Here is a 15,670-nt window from a genome sequence, read left to right on the forward strand (position 1 = left end):
ACAGCGTTTCAGAGTCCTGGAAAGTAGTCATCAATTTGAAACAGGCACCAACAAAGCTTGAAAAGAAAGTTTCATTCACTAAGCCCTGAAAAACCACTGACAACAGAACTAGATGATGATATGGCAGACCTTCAAGAATGCTCTTCACGCCCTCCAGGTTTCTTCCTTACAGTATGTTTCTAATGGCTTTTATCCAATGGAATTAGAAATAAGGCCATTTCCATATGAGGCAATTTCATTTGCTCGCTACACAACGTACTCCCCATTTAGAAGGATAAAAGTTGCTATGAATAGAAAGTAATGCAATCTTTTGATATAAATCAAATAAAATCAACATAATACATTAAAAAAGGCAAGGGGGAAACAGACTCAAAACAAACAACATCTACACATGAATGAAAGGGGAAAAAACCACTCATGAAATTTTTATGAAATGGAGTAGAAACAGAAGAGGTAGCCTCTAGATTTCCTGGACTCTTCAGGTACCCATTGCTGGACGGTTTTTACTTACAAACTTACAGTTTCAACAATTCAACATAAGCCAAAGAACACCTTTGGAAGTGCAATAGGGAGAGAGGGAGTGAAGAAAGAGTCCTTCACCTTCTAGTAACATCTCCCTATGGTAGTCAGACAACAGGCACAGGACAGAAGACATCTAAGAAGTAAAAGTATCTTGCAATTGAAAGACCATGGTTTTCCACAGCTGCATTTCAATCACAGAGTTAAGCAAGGGGGAGAGACAGGTATCCAGTCAGCTGTCAAGCTTCTAGTAAATAAGGTAAAATACAGTTTTCTTTTTGTTTATTTATCTTGTGACAAACGGATTAGGACATAAGTGCTGCTTCCCAATACAGCCGCAAATCAATGCCAGAATATAATCAGAGTTTATTTACTGATATGGAAGTTTTCTCTTCCAGCACCCCCCAAGTGCTAGAAGACTTCAGACAGTTATTTTAGATTATTCACACAAGACCAGCAGAAGCTTTCTCAGGTACTTGAAAGAGCTGATTCTACAGCAATTATCCTTGATAACAAATGTCTCCCTAACCCTTCTCTTTTGCAAAGAGGCTGTTCATCTCCAATTAGCAGCTGATCTACTTAATCAGAAGGTCTGGATTAGTCCATACTGTTCCTCTTTATAAATCAGGAAAACATGTTTAGCAAAGAGACCTTCTCCCGTGGTTAGTTCGCATGAGATAAATACTTCACAATGAAAGTATTTGTCTGCCTGCTTGTCTTGCTTGGAGGCTTAGTTGTTGTAATAAGGTAATGATTGCTCAGCCAAGGAACCTCAGACAAAACTTTTAAAATGTATAATGTGCACCAAGAAACACACAGGAGATGTGAAGGAAGTGCCTTAACATTTCTTCCTCCAATACTCTTCTATCCCCTGCATAAAAAACCCCAGTATAATTCCTGCAGTATTTGCCAGAGGTCCCAAAACCACTGTTTTCTATTTTGCAATGTGCAGAATGCAAAGGAGAAATAAGACACTGGGAATATTAGCCAACTCTGATCAACTGCCTCAACAACAGGATCAAGGATAGACAGGAGAAGTTAACTCTTCAAACACTGAGGCTAGCACATTTTTCTCCAATTATGAAATTGTGTGTGGGTTTTCTGTTTTTCATTTGGGAAAAGAGAATTTCTCCGTTTATTTTGAGAAACTACAGCTGTCACACCTTCCTGGCAGAAACCCTTCAGCTTCTATCACCACATGATATTGACTCAACAGCCAAAGCTCTCCCATTTTCAGGCAAATAACTGTTGCCTTCAACTGCAGAAATGCACCTCTGGTGTTCAGTTGTTTGGGGTTTTTTTTAAATGTTATGTATCTTGAGGTCAATGTGCCATGTCTCAAATGACCACTTACATTCTGACTTACCAGGGACAAGACTACTGCAAAAAGCAGCTGGCTAATTAAACATCTGGACAGAGATATCTGAAAGGAATCAGATTTTTAGAAAGTACCTGTCACTGGGAGGAGGGGGAGCAGAAAAGGGAAGAAATTCTCCTTGTTACTCCTTTAAAACAACCTCCTACCACTGATTAATTAAAAGAAGGTTCTAAAAATGAGTAACTTTTTTAGTTTGACTCACACTATGCTTAAAGCTAAATATACGGCAACAGCTCTTATGCTGGCTTAAAGGACTGCTCACACTGATGTACAGTATGAGTTTAATTTCCATATCTTATGCAGTGTAAACCCTCTTTTCTGTAAGGGTAGATTTGCAGGTGTAAAGAAGCCACCAAGTTAACTGAGAATTCAGGTACCTGTTTCAATGTCAAACTTGCCAGCTACATCAGCAGGCCATTCACAGGTATCATGGGACACACAAACACTAACAGATCCTGCCCTTAAGCATTTATAGCATACACTAAGTGTATATATATATATATATAAACATTTTTTTAAAACACTCATACCGTAAGTCAATTTAATCCAAGACAATAAAGCTGATCCTCTTTCATTCATGATAATGTAAGAAATTTAAAATATAAAATAACAACTACAAACACTTTAGGGTTACTAAAGGGCTTCAAAAAATATCCAGATAGGATCTTGAATGCATTTCCTGGTCCCAGAGAAACTTACAGGAGCTCTCCTGTGATCTCAGTAGGGTCAAGTTTCCACTGCCATCATGTTTTACACAACTTATCAAATCTTCGCGAGATTATCTCTAGCTTAAGAATAAGAAATTTAAACTTTAAAAGGTCTTTAAAAAATATTATACATGTTTATGTATAAAATATATATAAAACATCTGACAAAAAATAAAACTGAAAGAAGCAAAAGTCACAGAAGAAAAGAGATGTGTTAACAACCAAAATAGTATCATTTAGTCATGTAGGGGACCAATGACACTTGTCACTGTACCAAAGAATTTCCTATAGCTGTATTCAGCTGCAGTGTCTAATACCTCCTGCTTTTCAGAGGGATGCAAATATATCCAAATTTCCTTTATTTCTGCTCTATACTTTCCTCTCTGTCAAATCTGAAAGCAAGTCATTAGCAGGAGTCAATGTAATCTTGGATATTTACCCTTAATATATTAACCAGCTGAATTTTTTTGCACAGCCTTTAGGAAGCAGCCCTGACAGATGCAATCCATTACTGCGCATTGCAAGTACAACATCAGCTCACAAATCTGTCCCCAGCACACAGGCATTTACTTTTTCTGAGTTCAGTAATAATATCATTGTAAGCAGAAGCTAAGGTACCATTACTATATTGTTGGTTTTGCAGCCAAATTATTTGTCTTCAGCTATCGCAGAAGATCATTTACGTTTTTATTGCCCTTCCTGGAGATGGTTTTGCTCAGTCTACTTACAATCATAGAATATCTTGAGTTGGAAGGGACCCATAAGGATTATTGAGTCCAACTCCCCGTTCTTTGCAGAACCACCTAAAACTAAACTACACGACCAAGAACATTGTCCAGATACCCCCCGACTTAGATCTACACTGAGCAATGCATAGCATATTAAAAGAACATACCTCAGTTGGCACTGCCCTTACTTCCTGGCATCACTCTTTTCTGCAAGCTTCAAAATACCAAAAGCATTTCTCTGAAACTGGTAAACTCGGAGGCCATGGACAGAGAAGGGCTATCTCATATAGATGGACATCAGGCTCTTACTGGTGTTAAAGATCAGAGCCTGGATTTAGCACTAGAAGACAGGAGCAATCTAGCTATAATGGAAGACTGCTGATGCAGTTTACCACTAAATGCTTCCCCCCTGCCAAACACTTATTAAAATTGCACCTGATGTCACATTTGTCACCTATTGCTTGCATGGCATGCAAATACACCTATACCTCAATCACCCATATGCCTTCTTACCAAAAGGTGTCTCATATTGCTTTCAACTACAAGAAAGGGAACGGAATCATGACCTTTCTCAGCACAAAAATTGGAAAGACAATAAATCAGGGTAAAATTAAATCTCCAAGAGATTTCAGTGTCACAGAAAGGTTTGGGTTGTTTTGGTGTGGTCTGTTTTTTTTTCTGGAAGCAAGTACAAAAAGATTCCTCTTAATAGAGACTTAAATTTGATTTGAGAGGAATTTAGATACAACAAATGTGTGTAACACTCAGGAATGTTTGATTTATGATAAGTACATCTGCCATACGTTGTATAGGAAACAGAGAAATCACCCAGCACAGAATGAGCAGTTAAAGTAACATCAGGCAATTTCCTTCATATAAGAGAGTAAAATACATCATGCAAAATTAAAAGGAAGACTTTACAGAAATTAATAGCTTCCCCTCTAAACTCCAGAGAAGATGAAGGAAACAGAGCTACTGTTTGCATGACTATTGTTGGTTAATCTAGTGGGCAGCAATACAAAACATCTACCTGCACAAAACAAGCACACATTCCCAAAGAAGAACATATACTTGATGTCAGTTGCAATCTATCTATCTATCTATATATATTTAATATATATCTACTGTAGAGCTAATTAGAACAGAGAGAACACAAGAATGAATCAACACCAAAAGCCAAAACTACAGAATAATGAACTAGTCTTTTAACACAGACCCAACAGTTACGGCTCCAGCGTATCAACAGTTACATGTTTAATAAAAATATAAAAATCCAAAGTTTCAGAGTTTCAATACATACAGATGTAACTCTCAGAAAGGCAAATACTGGCACAGCCTGTCCTCAAATTCATGGGTTTTGTTAATTACATAGGCCCTTTACCATTCAACACCCTTTGTAAAGAGCTACAGAGCTCTCTCGCCTGAACATTACCCACATATGTATTCTTCAGTATTTACGAGAGCTGAAACTGCCTAAGAGCCTCAGGGCTTTTCTGTACAAGAATTCTTTCAGACAGATATATACAGTAACATTATATAGTTACATTTGCACCAGTAAACTCCCCATGTGGACAGAGACTTTGAGAACAGAATGCTTTTTCTTCCTGCAGACAAACCCTCAGTAGTATTTGTGTAATTCACATAAAAGCCTGAAGTCAAAGAAACTCAAGTGCCCAAGTGACTCTGTACTTTTGCACTTTTGCCCAAGCCAACAGGGAACAAAATGAAGAGGTAGTCAACATCCTTGCATCCATAGCTCCCGCTACAACTTTACTACAAAAGGCTCCTGTGGAGAACAGAAAGTCAGTTCTTTGCAACCCAAGAGTTAATTAATAAGATGGAAAAGAGAAGCACATGGATGTTGGCATAAGGCAGACAGGACAACAAAACATGTGGAGCTTGGGAAAGAAATAACCCATAAAACTGAACCAAAAGGCCACATTCTTATGCAAAACCAGATTTCCTGTTCTCGTCCCACTTTTTTGCCCTCTTTGACAGAACACCCTTGGCAGATTGTCTGGCCTGACAATGGAAAGGTGAAAGCACAGTACAAGCAGTTGCTCCTGCTTGTGCAATCCAATAAAATGCCAAAAGCAGGGTGACCTTCATTCCCGCAGCCAGAAACACAAGGTCAATATGAACGTTTAAAAAGGTTGTCCTGAGCATTCAGCAAGGTTTTTATAAAAACTGTGAAAGGGAAACTTTCCAAAGCTGAAGGAGGAAAGAGAAAAGTCTTTCAGCAGCTGCAAGGACTACCTTATAAGCCTTTCAATTGCAGCAGGATGAGCTAATAAAGCCGGCCCTTAAACCCTGGAGGTTCAGTGTTTAAATTGTGATTCAAATTCACAAATGAAAGGCATCTATTTTATGCTTGCTCTAGTACACAGACAAATCAAGTAACATCAGAAAACTATCATAGTATTTGACTAAACTCAAAAATGCACTGGAGACAGGCAGCAGACTAGGCAGAACATTCTCCAAAACCTTGCCTCCCACTGTCCTACCATCATATCACTGTTCATTGCCTGCTTTTGTAAGATGCACTTTTAAAAGAGGCTTCCTGATCAATGACAGAATCAAGCTTTCAAAGTACACCACTAGGCTCATTCAACCTGTGGATATGAAATATGCATCTAGTTTTACTTTCAATTAAAGCATATACTCTAGCTATTACTCTCTAAACAGCTTTCTACTGGTGATACACAAGCCTCTTCTGGGGAACATGGAACAGCCACCTAGAACATTATTTTCTCTAGCTCAGTTATCTCAACAACTCAGCCACCACTTCTGTATCATTGACCTCTACTGGACAATGAATGGGAGGGAGCAGAAGTTTGTCCACTGTCTGAATGGAAAGATGTCCTACACTAACTTACTTCTAATAAAATTCTTTAGCAATGGGTTCCACATACTACTTCATTCCTGTGGAGAACTAAACACAGTCAAAAGTCTCTGATTTCTACAAGAGATTATTACTTCAGTTCATAAAAATCACCATTTTTGGTAGCTTGGTGGGAAGTTTGGATGCAAATGACATTTCAGTGTATCAGGCAGCTCCTCTCAGCTCATTTCTTCAAGGTTCAGCTTTGAAGCACTGAACCCAAAACAAGCCAACACTGTGACTGTAGAAAAGCCAAGCTCTTACCTGCTTTGCATGTTCTGCCATCGTCTTCTAGCTGCACACCAGTGGGACAGGCACAGCTGTAGAAGGGGTCTCTTGGAGACAGCAGGCACAGATGGGAGCAACCACCGTTGTTTTCTTCACAAGGAGTGTGAACTTCAAGAAACCAAAAAGATTTATTTTCATTTTTCTGGAAGCCCTAAAGCCCTCTTTTCTCCATGAGGAAGAAATTATAGATACCAAATAACTGGCACAAGCTTTAGTGCTAAAACACAGAGGAATCACAACACAAACTGTCTGATTTCCCACACCATTCCCCACCTCCCCACCCCCAGCATCCTACTTCTAGGGGTACCTAAACTGAGATGTAAGCAGTTGGTGGGATGATCAGTTCTATGAAAGAAAGGAAAATGTAATAATTTGTACAATTCCTACATTACAGTAGTGTTGCATTTCGGAAATATCTTTTTCTTTTGCAAAGCTTTTACAGCAAGACATATCCCTGAATCATCAAGAAATCCAGAGGAGCAACATAAAAGGAAAAAAAGTGGGGAAGGAGATGTGTACAGGAGAGGGATGGACATAACCAAATGTTCCTATCTCTTCAGATGGGGAAAAATAGCAGCAAGATATGAAACTGTAATCATAAATAATTATGGATAATATTCCCACTTATTAAAAAAAATACTTGTGCAAGATCTCTACAAAATTACAGTTTGAGTAATCATCTGGACTACTTTAACATAAAAGAACAAAATTTACAGCTCATTTGACTTTGGTTACTTCCACTGACAGTCACAGAGGAAAAAAAGGGTGAGGAAGGAATCCAAGTCTGATCTTAATGAAGTCAAAGGCATCTGAGCTATTTTCAGCATATGCTATTTCCCCATGCGCCATACTTTCTTTGTGACTGACTCAGAAATACTATGACCCAAGCCTGGGACATTCTTGGAGCTAAAAGCAATGACAAGAATTCAGCATAGACAAACTCTTATCTGGAGCTGTGAGATAAACCAGGGTGCTGTGCATACCCAGCAACCACAATGAAAACTTGCTTATGTTCCATCACCAAGATAATCTCCAAACTCCTTTTGCTTACTTTCAAGCCTGTTTCCTCACATCCTATAAACTTTATTGGAATAACAAATGTTATCTTTAAGGAAGCAGAATTTACAGTTGGTATAAATAAAGAAGCCAATACAAATGGCAAGAATGTCTTCCCTAGACAAGAGCTGATTCTTCCCAGAGCTACATCGGAGCTACATTTCTACACCATTGCTTTTAAATCCCATTCAAAAAAAAAACCTACACCAACTGCCACAGGGAATCACATGCACATACAAAACACATGCAGCCTTACTTGAATACTCTACATGTGATTTCCTCTGAAGTAGCATAATACAATATCAAGAAAAAACATACATGTTCATCTAAAAGCTCAAAACTAAATCCCTTCCATACTAAAACATTCGCAAACTATTTGCTGCATATTGAAGATTAACACGATCAAGTCTGGACTGCAAAAAATGGACTTATAAGTACAATATGAACATGACATATTTTGTGGTAATTCTACTCATTAAAAAAAAAAAGTCATGGTAAGCACTTTTTTCAGTTGTCTTTAAAATAATGGCATTGAAAAGATGCCAGGTGAATCAGTATCATTCTCATTCAAATTTTCCAAACCAAGAGAAGTCCCTGAAGTACTGCACTGGATTTTGGATTTTGTTAACAAATGGGATGGTGAGTGAGCTTATACCAATTCAGGTTGGAATTTTCAAAGAAAGGTACAGGATTCAAGCATTTACACCTTTAGCAACCAATCCTCTCACAAGTGTGCACAACCTTAAAACTTCACACTAATCACTTTTCTGATTAACATTTTTCCTGACAGGTAAGTAACAGTCATGCAAAAAGTTTCAGGGAAAAGGAAAACATACAGTATGGCTGCCGGTCTGGACTTAGGACCTGGATGTCCATGGGAGAATACAGGGCAGACAATATTTCTCTTCTTTTCTCTCCCGTCCTTTTGTTACAGGCGTGAATGGAGCGCGTTTGCCAGTCCGTCCAATACAAAGTGTCCCCAGACAACGTCAGAGCAAAGGGATGAGTAAGACTACCTTCAACAACTTTTTGCCTATGTGAAAGAAAGAGCAAGGATTAAAAATGGATTGCTTCCACTTGTTACCATGCAGAATGAAAACCTGGCTTTGTAAAACTCATATAGAAGCTGTCGTCTTTTAACAAATTCACTGGACCAAGAGATTCACTTGGCAATAAAAGTGACAACAAACTGAAAAATGTAAAATAAGGCTATATGCTTTCATAGCAATAAAGACACAAACATACTGGATTTCATAGCATCAAAGTATCTGATTCAGTTCTACACTGACAGCTGAAGATCCTTAACTTCAGGAGCTGTGCAAATACCCAAACACAACTGACTTTTCAATGAAACATAAGTCCGAATGCTGCCCCTCCAATTAAAGCATTACAGGACAACTCTGTCCAGAACTTCAGTTGCACTGAGTCCTTTCTTGTAGCAGACAAAGGAAGAAATTACCTAAGAGTCTCATTAAATTACCTCTCTTTAACTTAGCAGCAGAAACAAATATTTTTCAGATTATTTTTCTAATGTAGAGCAAGGGTCACTTATATTTTTTCTAAGGCTAAATATTTATAATTAATACAAATCAGAAACATTTCAAGATGTTTCTTCAATGACATCATTTAGCCACACTTCTGAGAATGCGTATATTTTCACACTGGTTATTAGCTGAACTGAGAGCCAAAAAACACATGATGTTTCTACCCTGTTTTCACAGGATCCCCAAGTTTATACCTATTGCAATAAATTCATATAATTTAGATCCAATAGTTTTGGAGACATGTATTAACTCAGAGAAAAGATACTTGACAATTCCTTAGTCAAAACACTACATAGTCAGTTTTCACAAAAATTATGCATTTTATGTATACAAAAAGGCATGCCCACACCTTTCAAACCATTTGTGCTATGACACAACAAAGCACTAAGTTATTCACCATACAACTTTGAGAAAGCTGAAGTATCAGTGTCATCCTGAAGGAAAGTAACAAACTTATTTTTCTTATACCTATATTCAGATCTGCATTCAATTTTTTTCAGTTGAAGGGATTTTAGGAAAAACAAAAACCAGCTAACATTTGGCAGGGGAAGTATTCTGTTTTATTTTGAGCAGCATAGTTACTTATTTGCCTTTTCCAGGTTGGGGGAGAAATAAAAAAGTACCCCCAAAATTCTTGACATGTATTCAGACACGGACAAGTGCAAAGTAGACTGACTTTGCCTAATAGCAAACAACTATTAGCATATACATGAACAACACAGATAATGCGGAAAAAAGAAAATGAAAATATTAACAATCTTTCTCTTCTAGAGATAAAACTGAAACTCTTCTAAAATTTCTCTTTCAACTTATCACTACTTCTTTCACCATAAAACACAATAGAATAAATATAAACACTAATTTTTCTTTCCACTCTCACCTTTGCTGTTTCTTTTTGACTAATAACAGCAGTGGTTGTATTCTAATATCATAACAGCTGTTTTCCACTATGTATTGCCCTATTTCCATCATTCTTAGATATCAAGTCTCCCCTTCTCCTGTAATTACATCCCTTGAAATAGTTCCAGCCAATGTGCTTGCAAACTGAAGCTTGCTAAGATACAAGACACAGATTGCTCCAGTAAAATTAATCCACTACACAGAACAAAAATTTCCTTTTTATTTGAATCCTGAAGTAATTCTGAATTGATTCTGGGATGAGAAGAGTGGAAGCATTCGAAACACTACAGATTTTTTTATTGACATGTATGAGTGAAACTTATTTTACTCCATTTTTAAGGAACAGAAGCAACTTCCAAAGTTATCATCTAGTCTGAAAAATTACACAAGTTATTATATTCAAAAATGCCTAAAAGTTCACATGCAGTTAGACATAAGGAACTTTCAGAGTGCACCCTGTACAGGAATATCCTGACCTCAAGCATGCATTTACATACTCTAGCAGCTGAGTAAAATATGCAGGAGTGAGCCAATTTTTTTTTATGCAAAATATGTTATTTTTTCCTAAAATATGATCGGATTGATGGTTCAAGAGAAATCTGCTTGAGAGGTGGTGCACATGCACTGATCTATCACAAAGTAATTTGGACAGACTGATGTAATTAGTGTATTCAAAGGCCTGTTCCCTTTTAGGGGGCCTTTCTCTACCTTAAAATGAGCAGAATAGATTTCACTTGCCAATTACAACTTTAGGGTTTACACATACGTCTAAGTAAAGTTTATACAATTTGCATCTATGTCTGATAACCGCAGAAGCAGCCTGGAAACCTTACACTCTGCCACTCACCCCCAGATAAGACAAACACATTCATGTTGTTAAATGAAAATCTTTCTTTTTGTCTATGAACCTGCAGCCAGCCTTTGAGTTACCACTGCCTTCCGTAAAGGCCTTTTCCCTTGCCTATACTTCTGACTGTCAGTCAGTACTTGTCACTTACAATGCCACCATTATCTAACTCTTACATACTGCTCTCAAAGGAACCTCAGTGTTTTATAAAGGACCTTTATAAAGGTCAATATTGCTATTCTTCTTTTATGACTGTGAAAATCAGGCACAGAACGTATCTCAGTAAAAGCAAAAAAAAATTTGAAAAACACCATGCAAATGCAATGGTTTTTTGAGGGAGGCATATTATTTTATTATACAGACCTACATAAAATAGAACTCCTCCAACTTTTTACCAAGGCAAAATGATTTTACTAACACCGACATTTTAAATGTTACGAAATCATGAAAATGAAAATGTCATTTTATACAATCTGAAGACCAAAACCAGACCATAATGTAGAGATTGCTTTGGCAGGACACTTATGGCATATTACACTCACCCTTCAGGACCAACACAACCTTCCCATTGAACACTGCACAGAATTGAAAACGCAATCTCAAATGCATAAGTCTGTCCTGTCTGAAGTGTCACTTCTCTGTGTCTACAAAAGCCAAAACTCGAACAGCACACTTGGACAGGAGCCACCAAACAAAACTTCCACAGTGTGCTTTCCATCAGTCTTTAGAAAAATCTGCTTCCTAATTGCTTGCTATCTGAAGCAACCTGAATTTGGTTAATTAATAGGCATGGCATAAAGGACATCTTTGGATGGGGCTAAGGACAAGTGTGTCTCAATGTGTATTTCCTGCTGGAAAAAAAGACATTAACAATACTGTAAAATCCCAGTCACTAGTTAGATGTTGTATTGCCTAGGATCAAGGATAAGCATCTCCAACTGTTTTCAAGACAAATAAAAAATCCTGCTGTACAAGAAGGCGATGAACAGTCTATAGGGAAATACTGATACAAATAGTCTTACTTTTAAAACCAGTTTTATAGTATGTGAGGCTATTTTTTGCAAGGCTATTAAGAATTGCATTTAAACAGAACATTAAGGTATTGGCATTATTCCGGACTACTGAAAAAAAAAAGTCTCAGTTCAAAATGAATGCATGAAATGAGAAATAACTTATACCACATTATTGATTAAAGGAAACTTACCTAAAGGAACCATCCAGATTTGCCCTATGAATGAAACTCAGTTTTGCATCAGCCCAGTAAAGTTTCTGTTCGTCAAGATCTATCGTGAGTCCATTTGGCCAATAAATATCTGAATCAACAATTATTTTCCGCATGCTGCTGTCCATTCCTGCCCGTTCTATCCTGGGTGTTTCACCCCAGTCAGTCCAATACATGTATCTGAAAAAGACATACACGAATTAAGCCACAATACATGTTGGTTAGCTTTAGGAACAGAAGGGATAGCAACTCCTTGTAAAGCTTGTAAAGGTATATACATAGAGGGGCATACAGACACCAATGTTTGTCCCCAAAACTTTAACAAAATCAAGTTCCACAGGGCATAAAAGAAGTCCTTCACGAGATCATCTCTCACAAGCTTTGTCTCTATATTGTGTTACTGTTCTCTTAAATGTTTGGCAGTACTTGATTATCATAAGCATTTCTAAGTGAGTATTATCCTGGTGTGGCCAGTTATTACAAGTTAATATCCTAAATCTGAAGCAACTAATTACCCATCCAAGAAGGCAATAACCACAGCTTAACTTCCTTTTGCAAGTCTATAGAGAAAAAAGAATAAAATCAAGTGCCCTGAAATTTGTTTCTCCGATAAATAAAACACGAATCCAGGCAGACTTGGAAAGACTGCACTAAATTTTTGGATGTTTTTTCCCCCTTCCATCCATGTTGCAGTTTCTCTGTTACTCCACCTATGAACAATTTAAGTAGCCTGAACAGACATTAACAAAAAGGACCAGATCAAGGTGTGGCAAATCACACAATATCTGCATGAAAAGCTGAGAGTGTGCAGTCAGGAGAGAAATTGTCTTCAGAAGAGGACAGTCAGTTCACAGCTGGTAAACATTACCCAGCATCATAAATCCAGCTTGCAAATTCAACATGTCAGTGGCACAAACACAACACAGCCAACTCCTAGCACAGCTACCTCAGGCCAGTCAGAGAAATATATTGCTTTCCCAATGCCAATACAGCTATTTGGGGCATGGGTCTGTGTCAGGAAGTGTTTGACCTGACTGAGCCCTCAAACAAAATTAGGTGTCTGCGCACTGGACCAAACACTCCCCAGGCTCCCTGTGCTGTATTAGATCAACAGGACTGCCAGATGGGCACCACCTGGGTAAGTGCACCAAGCCAAGTCCTCCTGGCACTGGAGCTCCAGGAAAACGTGGTACAGAGGCATTTATCTATTCAGCCTTGCAAAACGTATGCTTAGCCAGATTTTTCACAACCTGGATTATCCCAGACCCTCAGATCCCTGAAGACAGCACTGGCTATGCAACCACACTAGGAACCAAAAAGAAAGTAAATGAATGTGCATTGTGAAAACATACATCCACACAAAAAGCTTCATGGTTGTTTTTTTAATGAAAGAGAATGCTGCCCACTTTGGGGATGAAATGGGGACTACATCTGTAATTGCTGTCATGTTCCTCAGCAGGATGGTCTTCCCTTCACAACAAAAGATCCCCCTGTAAACTACAGTAGCTCTGTAGCTGCTTTACATGCAGCTGGGGCCATCAGTTCAGGCAAGGAGGAACAGGCAGCTGTACAGTTATTCCTAGGACATGTCCCTCACAACTCAACTAAAATGTTCTGATCTCCGTGTACATAGTACACACTGATTCAGGCGTACCTCCAGTTCCACGGCACTCACAGCACCTACTTAGACCATTCTTAGACCATTCCAACAATACAGATGGACAAACAAATAGAAATTGCTCACTTGGATCACAACACACATACATCTGAGCGTGCAAGGGTAAAACAAGAAGTTTTCTAGTTGAAATAGTAAAGCTCCCATGCAGATGAGTCCTCCGGTTTCTGAGCTCACTTTAGCCTGGCTGAGGCAGAATCGTGTCCCCAGGTAACTTCCCAAAATCTCTCAGCTCCAGCAGTCAGGACAGACTGCTCCTGAAGAAGCAGCAGCAGTAGCTGAGCTGTCCCACTTCACAGGACAACCTACGAATGTAAATTGCCACTCATTTTGGTTTTCCTTACCAAGTCAGGCTGTAATTTGTGGCAACTCAAACTGTGTGGGGAAGCAGCTATTGACAAACAACAGAAGACAGAGAAAAGCAGACATAAAAAAACCTGTCTACGCAACCAACTGGTGAATCAGACCGTGAAACTGATGTGGCCAAATACTCATTTTTGATCAGGTCAAATCAGTCCTCTGATCCAGCTCATCTGCACTAGATTGCACCATTTGCATTCAACTCTATGGGAATAAAGACTGACAAAAGATGGACTGCTAAATTAAGGAAAACCTGGCTATTAAAGGTGGCTTTGTGCCATATCATACGGCTATGACAATCTCACACTTATTCATACATACTTATTGAAATGTATAAATGCAGACTAAAAACGAGCTTAGACCAAAATAAAAAAATCCCATGACAGTTATTTAAAAGTAAAAACAAAGGAGACAAAACTAGCTAAGGCCTATTAAACCTTTAAAGCAGTTGAAATAAAAAGGATGAAAAAAGATCCCCAAAACTATCATTGAGCAAAATTCCTCTCCTCAAGCCTTCCATTAAAATTGCAGCTTGTCCTGAAGCTCAGTGCATTCAGATGAAGAAAAGGAAAAAAAAAAAGTCTGTAAGCCAAAGGATCCTCGTGGCTTTTCTATCATACTAAAGGAGCTCCAGCTCAAGAACCTCCTCCTAAAAAATACCCTGTTGCATAATTTCATAGGTGATGTGTATTTACCTGTGGCCACACAGAGACTGCTGTACAAAAGTAGTACTTTCAAATCCACACACAAATTTGTCACAGGAAAATTATGTCTCTACGTTTCAGCTCATTAAAGAGATACAAAGCTCAACGCCTTTGTCATTCAGAGGTTTAAAACTACACAGTATTAGCAAAGTTACTGCACCACAAAGGAAGGTTAGCAGGATCAATATGCATTTAGATGACATGTAGAACAACCTGAATGCAGGCAGCCTTCTTTCAAAGCACTTTTCTCTCAAGTTGGACATTTTTAAAGCAACATACCCTGTCATCACCTTGCCCAATTGCAGGGTGTCCCTGAAGTAGTGTAAAGCTGATCCTCCTGATGAACTAGAGTATATTGAGTGCAATAATCAAGAACCTAAAGAGGTAACAGTTTCCCTCCCTCTATGTGCTACACAGAATCTCCATGGTCCATCATAGGTAAGAAAGCCAAGCCATGGAATGGCAAATACAATTTTTGTCTCCATTTAACCTCCACCCCTTTTCAAAGAGGCTTCTGTCCTTTCATCAGGCAGCAGGTGCTGAATTGCCATGAATTATAGAAAATTGGCTCAGGCTTGGGGATCTCTTAACAGATCAAGACCCTGAACTGGGAGTTTGGGTATCACTGTAAGAAGAGATCAGATGATCATCTGTTCCTGCAGCAGGAGTGGGCGTCTCTGGTCTACCTAAGGCTATTTAAAACCATGCCACTGCCACATGGAACAGTTCCTTCCATGGTTCCTACCCCTGGTGCTGACATTAGCATCCTACAAGGAAACAAAAAGAAAAAACCCCAAACATTTCAGCTTAGAAAACGATCAGTCTGACCAGTGGTCTCCCAGCAGTGGTGCTAAAACAGAA

At 38.5% G+C, this 15,670-nt stretch overlaps 1 protein-coding gene across 1 annotated transcript in view; it reads right to left on the minus strand.

Annotated features, from left to right (window-relative positions):
* LRP5 (LDL receptor related protein 5) overlaps positions 1-15,670 on the minus strand; it is a 134,746-nt gene that overhangs the window by 78,758 nt on the left and 40,318 nt on the right. Inside the window, exons 3-5 of the mRNA XM_017810915.1 lie at positions 12,053-12,250; positions 8,394-8,590; positions 6,478-6,609 (exon numbers count right to left, since the gene is read on the minus strand). Of these exons, the coding sequence (XP_017666404.1) occupies positions 6,478-6,609; positions 8,394-8,590; positions 12,053-12,250 (527 nt within the window). The remainder of the gene's footprint in view (positions 1-6,477; positions 6,610-8,393; positions 8,591-12,052; positions 12,251-15,670) is intronic.

The sequence above is a fragment of the Lepidothrix coronata genome, unplaced genomic scaffold (genome assembly GCF_001604755.1).
Source record: "Lepidothrix coronata isolate B3197 unplaced genomic scaffold, Lepidothrix_coronata-1.0 Scaffold1, whole genome shotgun sequence".
NCBI lineage: Eukaryota > Metazoa > Chordata > Aves > Passeriformes > Pipridae > Lepidothrix > Lepidothrix coronata.